This window comes from Silurus meridionalis, chromosome 20 (assembly GCF_014805685.1).
Source record: "Silurus meridionalis isolate SWU-2019-XX chromosome 20, ASM1480568v1, whole genome shotgun sequence".
NCBI classification, from domain to species: domain Eukaryota; kingdom Metazoa; phylum Chordata; class Actinopteri; order Siluriformes; family Siluridae; genus Silurus; species Silurus meridionalis.
The window spans coordinates 15,110,706-15,120,769 of NC_060903.1; the positions used below are offsets into that span (position 1 = coordinate 15,110,706).

At 41.2% G+C, this 10,064-nt stretch overlaps 1 protein-coding gene across 1 annotated transcript in view; it reads left to right on the forward strand.

The window, feature by feature from the left end:
* The window catches only part of LOC124402716 (teashirt homolog 1-like), a 10,712-nt gene extending 5,102 nt beyond the window's left edge, over positions 1 to 5,610 (forward strand). The window contains exon 2 of the mRNA XM_046875891.1: positions 1,315 to 5,610. Within this exon, the coding sequence (XP_046731847.1) occupies positions 1,315 to 4,280 (2,966 nt within the window). The 3' untranslated portion in view covers positions 4,281 to 5,610. The remainder of the gene's footprint in view (positions 1 to 1,314) is intronic.
* The last annotated feature ends 4,454 nt before the right edge of the window (positions 5,611 to 10,064 follow it).

Consider the following 10,064-nt stretch of genomic DNA (forward strand, 5'->3'; position numbering starts at 1 on the left):
ACAAGCCTTTGTAGTGCAAAAAGAAAAAGATGAAATAAAACCAGACCTACTTTTCCTGTTCTGTTTTGAGAAAGGATGCAGCTCTACCTCTGCCATGTTAATCTATATGCTGTGCGACTCTCAGGACACGCCTCGGTCTCGGCAGTGTTGTAATACGTCAAATTCACGTAGCAGCAGTGGTGCTCCGGGAACGCGATTGAGATGCCGTTTAGTGAGGACAAATCATTCTACGTATAAATTATCTACAAATTTTTGGGTCACTTTCTAAATAATCAATGTGTGGTGCATCTACTAATATTTATATATAAACAAATAGTTTGTTATAGATGCAAATGTGTTAAAAACTTTGCATCGCAATACAAATGCCAACTTGTATGCGATTGACATTTTTTTAATCGATGTATCACGTTATTAACTTTTATGCCATGAATGAATATGAATTTATGAATTGTATGAATTTTATCCATCCCTGTTAGACAACATTGTGCGTGTGTGTGTGTGTGTGTGTGTGTGTGTGTGTGTGTGTGTGTGTGAGTGTGTGTGAGAGAGAGAGAGAGAGAGAGAGAAAGAAAGAGAGAGAGATGTGACAGGTGCTGTCTGACCACTGCAGATGGCTCTGTTTTAGCCATCACCTTGAACCGTATTTTATTTCACACTTGTGTGTGTGTGTGTGTGTGTTTATAAGATTACTCATGCGTTTATTTAAACGTCATGCAACACAGCATAACCCTTTACCAGATTCCAAGAAATTCTATAAAGTCGTGTAAACATAAGGGGATAAAAACATATTTACCAGCGAATCACCTCAAGACTCCTGAGAACCTTGAGTCAGTGTTTCCAGCAACACTACATCAGGTGTACTTAACAGTTTCATCAGCACATCTGTTCCATCAGGAGAGACTGATGCTAAGACACGGACACACACACGTATACGTATCACCATAGAGCCGGTCGAAGAAAAGGTAGTACAAGAAACAACACATCGCCCTTTTTGTCTCTTTTGCTCTTTCAAGACATATATATTTTTTTGTTTGTTTGTGTATTTGGATTAAGCACCAGAAGCGATGGTCATTGATTATGCATGCATATTAGCGAGTCAAAGCGCGTGCTAATTATGTTCCTGCTTATTGCACTTGTCAAAGCTCAGGATATTATGTATGAGGTGATTTTATGGGCATATGAATGTAGCAAAAATTAATGAAACCGTAAATTGCGTGCCTTAAAGCTACAGGAAAAAAAAAAAAAAACAAGAAATTGCTTTAATACATTGTTTACTTGGACTGATTTTTCTTTCTCTGTCTCTCATTTTCTCAGCCTACCTTCCATTGGTCGAGATGGAAGCAGCTACGTTGGAAGAAGAGCGACTTCAAGGTGACAGCCCTGTCTTGGAAGACGACGGAGAATGCATATACAATGAAGAAGAGGACGCGAAAGAGTCTCGGAGATTCCAGGATTCCCCTAATAGTAATCTCACCATCCCAGATACTGGCTATCTTTCCCCACTCAGTGACGCAAGCGATCAGATTCCTGATTTTAAGAGTGTTTCTTCGAAAGAAGGACACGAAGAGGACGAGGCGCTGAAAGGCTCGGATAACGGCGTTCTGGATAACCTGGCGCAAACGAAAGGCGTGTGTGCACACCTGATCTCTGATGCTTCCTGGTCTAATGTTGTGATGAATATCATGAAAACCAGGTCAGCGACATCTGGAGCAGCTAGCGTAGGGAGTACAAATGCTACTTTCATAATGAACAGACCAAGCAACCACAATCGAGGTATCCTTAATGGAAGGGCAGAAGGCAGTTCAAACGGCTGCACAGTTAATAATGGCAAAGCTTCTAATGGTGCCGGAGTAGTATATGACTGGCATCAGGCAGCTGTTGCCAAAACGCTCCAACAAGCCCATCAGCACTTAGCAGCAGAGTCGAGCCTTTTTAGCACAGTGCAGCTTTACCGGCAAAACCACAAACTCTACGGCTCGGTTTTGACTGGCGCTAGCAAGTTCAAATGCAAGGACTGCAGTGCTGCATATGACACACTAGTAGGTCTTACAGTTCACATGAGCAATACTGGTCATTACCATGATGACAACCAAGAGAAAGAAGAAGAAAATAACGGCAAACACTGGTCCAAGCCACGAAAGCGTTCATTGTTGGAAATGGAGGGCAAAGACGATGCCCAGAAAGTGCTAAAATGCATGTTTTGTGGCCACTCATTTGAGTCATTACAGGACTTAAGTGTCCACATGATTAAGACTAAGCATTACCAGAAAGTGCCTCTAAAGGAGCCCATGCCAGCCTTGGCCAACAAACTGGTGCCAGCAGCCAAAAAAAGGTTATTTCATGATTCCTCAACATCACCGTGTTCCCCGAAGTCAATTACATGCTCCAGTAGAGTGGCTTCAATGGTTCAGATGAAGTCCACTGTTAATCCTTACGTTACACCAAACAATCGCTACGGATACCAGAACGGTGCAAGCTACACGTGGCAATTTGAGGAACGCAAAGCACAAATCCTAAAGTGCATGGAGTGCGGGAGCTCGCATGATACTCTGCAGCAACTCACAGCCCACATGATGCTCACGGGTCACTTCCTGAAGGTCACCAACACTACACTGAGGAAAGGAAAGCAGCTCGTGTTGGAAGAATGTGTTGAGGAAAGAATACAGTCAATTCCATTACCTCCGACAACTCCTATTGTTAAACTCCAGTCCGTGTCCCCTGCGCTGTCTTCTGGCTCAGAGGCCAGGAAGGATTTGAAGGATGTTAGTGAACCTGTGCAGAAAAAGATCAAGGAGGAAATGGAAGAGGTCAGTTTGGATTCCATGCCAAACAAGTACCTAAGAGAGGAAGACTTTGAGGAGACTGCTAAAGCAGGATTGGATATTCTAAAGTCTCTAGAGAACACAGTGTCTAGTGCCATCAACAAGGCTCAGACAGGAACACCTACCTGGGGAGGATACTCCAGCATCCACGCCGCTTATCAACTTCAGGGAGCTGCAAAGACATCGTTACTTCCTCCTGGGGTTCAAAATGTGCAGGCGGTCATTAACAGCAACCCACTTGAACCTGATCCTGGATTATTAATTTACTCCCCCTCAAGACAATCAGTACCCCTGTCACTCAGGAACAGTGTATCTACCATGGAAGAGCTGGTGGCCAAGGTCTCAGGAAAGACCCTGGGGAAGAAAGAGAGGGAAGGAAGGATGGGGAGTGCAGACGCAGCCAAATTAACATCACCATTACCAAGAGAAAACAAAAATGGTTTTGATGCAACAGAAAATGGAGGTTTTTGCAAAGTGGAACCTGTGGAGATGCCAGTTGAAAGCCAGAATGAGATTTATAGTCAAGAACTATGCAAATCACCCATCGATAATGGCCACAGTTTAAAGATGGTTCATGATCATTCATCTGAGGGGCCTTTCATCAGTCCCCTTAGTTCACTACAATTAGTTGTGAACACACATCTTCCCAAAACATCTAAGGAAGTCACGTCCTCCTCTGATCCTCTTTCAGTGTTATCTAAGTTTAGCAACAGGATGGAGGACCAAACTGCATTCCATTCTTCATCTAATGAGCAAAATGGAATGCTTCATGCAGAGTTCTACGAGAACATTGACCAGCCTATAGATCTCAGAAAATGCAAAAGCAGCCCTGGAAGCGTCAGTCAAGAAAGCGTTATTATTCCCAGCAGCCACAAAGTCACAAACAGCAAAACTAATGAAAGATTCTCTCCTCTGTCAGATTCTCTAAACCTACGAGAAAATGCCCTAATGGACATCTCAGACATGGTGCAGAGCCTCACTAGTCAGCTCACTCCCAAGTCCTCTACTCCACCTTGCCTTTTAGCAAAATCTGACATAGATGGACGCTCATGTGAGGATATGACAGAGAACCTTACGTTTGCGCAGAAACATAAGGGTCGCCAGTCAAACTGGAACCCTCAGCACCTTCTCATTCTTCAGGCTGAGTTTGCATCAAGTCTGCGACAGACGCCTGAAGGTTGCTACACTGTAACTGATCTCTGTCCCCACGAACGTGTGAAAATCTGCAAGTTCACCGGTCTTTTAATGCCCACTGTCTCCCACTGGCTTGCTAATGTGAAGTACCAGCTCCGGAGAACAGGCGGGACCAAGTTTCTGAAGAACCTGGACTCCAGGAATCCGTTGTTCCTTTGCGGAGAGTGCGATTCGAAATTTAAGACTCCTTCTGCTTACATTAACCATCTGGAATCTCACCTTGGCTTTAGCCTCAAGGAAATGGCCAAGATGTCGCCGAGGTGAAGAAAAGAATAGAGAATGCCGTTTGACTCATTAATTCATCAGAGGACCCTCTGGTTTTTGTTCTCCTACATTCACACTGGCGAGTGAAAAAAGCAATATATGGCCACTGCATTCCTCGTACGATATTTTCTACAGTTTATGCAAACGAGTTCTGATGCAGTGACAGATAAATCCATGCTATTTCCTTGACAAAATCCATGCACCAATCCAACCTTAAGCACATAAACCGATCAGGCATAATATTATGACATTATAACGTCTTGAGCAAGTGAATAACACTCATTATCTATTCATCATGGCACCTGTTAGTAGGTGGAATATATTAGACAAGCAAGTGAACATTTTGTTCTCAAATTTGACGTGTTAGAATCAGGAAAAATAGGCAAGCGTAAGGATTCGCACGAGTTTGTCAAGGGGCCAAATTTCAATAGCTAGACGACTGGGTCAGAGCATCTCCAAAACTGTAGCCCTTGTGAGCTGTTCCCGGTCTGCAGTGGTCAGTGTCTATTAAAAGTGGTTCAAGAAAGGAACATTGAAGAATCAGCAACAGGGTCGTGGGCAGTTAAGGCACATAAATGCATGTGGGGAGCAAAGGCTGGTCCGTGTGGTCCGATTAAACAGACGAGCTCCTGTAGCTCAAATTGCTGAAGAAGTTCATGCTCTTGATGCTCGACGGACTGTTTTGGCAGCAAAAGAGGAACCAACACAATATTAGGCAGGTTGTCATAATGTTATGCCTGATCAGTGGCCATCAAGTTATGGTGGTTATGGTGTACATGACGTACTATTTCTTCATAGAAAATGGACAGGCCACACCCGCTAACAAAGCTGGAGAAAAAACATCAGTACCATGTTTCTCGCTAGCGTGAATGAAGGGTTAGCGTGTTTTAAGGGACGAACAGGGATGTCGTTGCACTTTTTCTCCATCGTCCAGGCCATAAGTGTCTAGTGATACTGAAATCTGAAGACGTTTCTGCACTCAGTCTCGGGCAGGCGATCCCACAAGCACTGTACTCTTCCTGCACTAAGCCATTGCAACCCGAAATGAAATTTACTTTACAGTTCGAAAACTGCTGTTTATGGTTTGTTTCTACCTTAAAGCTTTTTAACTCATGTTTAAACGTATTTATTTTCGATTTGCATGTGATGAACGAGTTAACGGCAGATGATATTTGAATAGAATTTGAAAAAAAATATGAAATAGTATGCTATGTTCAGTCTTCTTGGGCATTTTGAAAGGTTTGGATACACATTTCGGTGCCGTTCGTCGACCTTTTGCTTGTTTGTGTCTTAAATCTCAGAAATTTGAAGATTTGAAATAAATATAAGAATGATATAAGTGTGTGTTTGTGTGTGTTAGGATCCTAGACACATTGTACTTTATCCGGATCCTGGTCCAAACAAAACGAATTGGTTGATATATTGATTTATACTTCATTGGCCTCATTGTTTGATCATAATTCCAAATGATTGTGAAAAAAAATTGTATGTTGTGTGTGCGGAGTGTGCGTTTCTCTCTACAATTGTCAGTAACCTGTACAAAACAGAAGCTTTACACTGAATTAGATACACTGGACACACATGCACAGACTGACAATATGTGTGTGCATGTGTGTGCGTGCGTGCGTGTGTGTGTGTGTGTGTGTGTAGGTTTGGTTTTTATCCTTTCGTTAGGGCACCACCCCCTATCCAGTAGGTACAGACACGGCTGTCCGTCTACCCTCTTCTGCGTGAGACACTCAGAATACACTCCGTCTGTGACACACACACACACACACACAGTGGGGCTGATGGGGCGGGGGTGGGGTAGCTGGCTGCAGGCCGCGCACACACGCATCGTTAGCACGAGCTGAGACGCGGCGGTTCGGTGACACGTGTCACGGCCAGCACAACAACCTGACACGGTGCGCATAATTTAAACACAATCTGCATGCAGGAGGGCTTGATCTCCACGCGTGGCCCGGACCCACGGCCTGTCAGGAGGCGTGTGTGCGCGGTGCCACATCCATGCCACTGTGACAGAGAGACACAGATGCGTGCGTGATGCTCACACTTGTCATGTCCACTGAGACGAAACACACACCGGTGTGAAGAAGCTCGGCTTTTCTTGCATAGGGGCCCACACTTCTTTTAGTCTTTATGAGTGTGTGAGGGCGCACGCACGTGTGTATGTGTGTATTTAGTATTTACTGTCTCAATATGGTAAATTTCGCATTTAAATTTTAATTACAGTGTATACTGTTTAACAACAAGTGTGGTGGTGTAGCCAGTAGCGACGATGGCTCACAGCTCCAGGGCCCTGCTTTTGATCCTGAGCTCACGTTTGTATCTGTGCTCCAAGTGACTACAGTACATGGTTTTCCTCTGGGTTCCTCTCACTTCTAAAAGCCATGCTATTAGGTGAAATAAATCTTGATGAACAAGTGTGCAGTATATAAACCGGCATCTCATCCAGGACATACTGAGACATTCCAGGTTATGTATGTATATATGTATATATATATATATATATATATATATATATATATATATATATATATATATACTGAACATTTAAAAAATACAAATAAAATTAAGATAAGGCGTCTGCTAAATGCCGCAAATGTAAAGGTAAATGTAAAAAAAAAAAAATATATATATATATATATATATATATATATATATATATATATATATATATATATATCACAATTTAGGTTTGAACTGAGGCTGTACTTTTGTACATTACATAGAAATTGGAGAAGAAGAACAAGAAGGCAATTTAAAGTGTGTTTCAGTGAATATACCTCCCAGAGGTATCAGGGCTCAAATGTAAATTTTCCAAACACTAAGACATTTATCTGTGATATACATGAAACATGCTGGGATCGTGCTGTTATGGGTAAAATCAGAAACAGGGTTGTGAAGTGGTCTGACCTGTACTGGATTTACTCTTACCATACAGAAAAATTATTTTTTTCAATAACAGCTAATCATGAACTGTTTTGTCCTTCGTATACCACAGCAATTTTCAAAGCATCTGTGCTATTTGTTAACTGAGGAATGAGCTTGGAAAATGAATGAACACATTCGATGCTGGTGCAATATGCAATATGCCCTTAAAAACTGACTGAGAGCAGTACATTTTCATTACCTGCCTTTATAATACTTTTTTCTACTGGTCATGCACCCTGATCTGCCTCATGTGATCGTTCATTACCTCACACACACACACACACACACACACACACACACACACACACACACACACACACACTCGCTGCTTCCAACATACCCACAAGAGCTGCTCCCAACATACCCACAATGTGGTTTGCACACACACACACACACACACACACACACACACACACACACACACATTGTCTTCATAGGATCCTCCTATGCAACTCTGCTGTCAGTGATTTATTTACACTGTCAACCTGCTCACACAGCATAACACACTCAGTGCTTAGAAAGAGAACTGTGTACGTGTGTGTGTGTGTGTGTGTGTGTGTGTGTGTGTGTGTGTGTGTGTGTGTGTGTGTGTGTGTGTATAAGTTGGGGGAATGTTATTTTTATATCTCTGTGAGGTCCAGGGTCCTAACAAGGAGTGAGATTATTGGACCACCTGACAGATTTGACCCTCTACCTGAAACTTATTTACCAGGAATTTACTTGTTTGTTTGTGTGTTAAACAAATTCTATTCAAAAAGCTAGATTTTTTATTTTCGTTGCCAAAGTTATTGTTTGGTTTATTATTACGTAGCAAAAATTTGAATAATGTCACAAGGATAGAAAAAGGTTTGTGTGTGTGTGGGCGTGTGTAAAATGGATAGCATGCCAGCTTTAATTAGCAATCTCAGCACTGTATGATGTAAATATCACATACACCTCATAATTAAAATAATACAACAAACTGATTTAGCTAATTAGACCAGCTAACAGACACACACACAAGAAAGCTCAGATCTCTGTCCTGTGTCTATGTGTGTGTGTGTGTGTGTGTGTGTGTGTGTGTGTGTGTGTGTGTGTGTGGTCTGTAGTTTTTCATGAGAAAAAGGGAGTATAATCTCCTTAGTGAATGAAATACAGCTTGAAAAAAGTCCCATTAAGTGACCCACATTCTTCTGGTCTCCTCCTGTATAAGTGCATGTATAAGTGTGTGTGTGTGTGTGTGTGTGTGTGTGTGTGTGTGTGTGTGCATGTATACGTGTACAAAACTTTAACGAAAAAGTCCAGCTGTGGTTTCTCCTATAATTATTCCTATGCTGTTGGTCTCTCATCACACAAAATCTTCATCTTCAAAATCTCATCGTCTCCAAACCTTGTACACTTTAAAAGGACCTCACAGAGTGCACAAAAAAATCCCCCACACACTCTGACGTAGAAAACCCCCACTGACACACATCACTGGAAGACCGCACACACTCAACCCGACAAGCAGCAAGGAACCAGAGTCGTATTAAATGTCATAACCTGAGAATTTGTATCTACATTTACATCACATTTATTTGCTTGAAAATGTGATTGTCATTCATTCATTTTTATTCATCTTCGGGGGTTGCAATGGATCCTGGAAATAACAAGCATGAGGCAGGAATGTGCTTTGTGTGGGACAATATACAGTACATACATATTTATAAAAAAGGATTTTAAATTAAATATTAAATACTTAAATTACAACATTCTCAAGTTTGTCAACCTCGTTTTTTATGATCCCATAGGGGTGGCAGGAACTTTTTTTTTTCCATTCTATGCATTTTCTATTTATTTTTGCAATAATAATTTAAACATGGCTATTTATTCCATTCGGATCATTACACAAAGCTATTACAGCACCCTTAAAATGTAGCAGCCTTCCTTTACTGCTTTCATTTTGGACACTTCTTTGAAAAGGAAAAAAAAATACAAAATATAAACCCTTAACAATAAATCACTGATCTGGAAATAAGCAAAGAATGAAAAAGATAACAAAAGATCTCATCTCTAAGACACAAATAGTTTGTATGGAGTTGCTTTTTCTTTGACACATGGAAAGAAATCAAAGAAAAACAACTCCATACAAATAATTTGTTGCGGACGTCTTGCAAATGGTTTTTGACCAAAGCAACAACAAAAAAATCAGTTTTCTCCCATTCAGAAATCAAAAGTCAAAAGTTCAAAAGTTCAAAAGTTCAAGTTTTATCATTGCACATAAAAACCATAGAATTTGTTTCATTTTTTCAAATTTTTTTGACGAACAATTTCCTCTTAAGCCTATTAAAAGCTCGATATTTTGCATTATATGCTTTTAATATGCCCAGGAATGTACACAGAGGATGCTTATTAGGGCTGATAAAATGACAATCTCATAAACTGGTGTATGGCATCAAGCATCTCTATGGAACGTACAGTATAAAACCAACACCACAGTTACCTACTGCAATTTAGATTTTTTAACGAATAAAAAAATATTTTTAAAGCAGTAAAATCTAGTAAACACCCCAACTGTCTATTGCTTCTAAAATCAGCCATGAAAAAACCCACAAATGACAGTTATCCAGCCAATATCTGTAATTTACTTTCAAATTCATTATATCAACAAATGTTTGTGGACACCTGACCATAAGATCTGCATGTGCTTTTGAAACGTCCCATTCCACATTTCGTCTCCATTTAATAACCTCCACTTGATTTTGGAGTGTGCTTGAGATTTGTGCTCATCCAGTGTTTGTACAGTCAGCTACTGATGTAGGTGTGGCGAGGAGGCCTGGGGTTCAGTCGAAAGTACCCATGGGGTAGTCGATCCTGCATATAATCCAATGC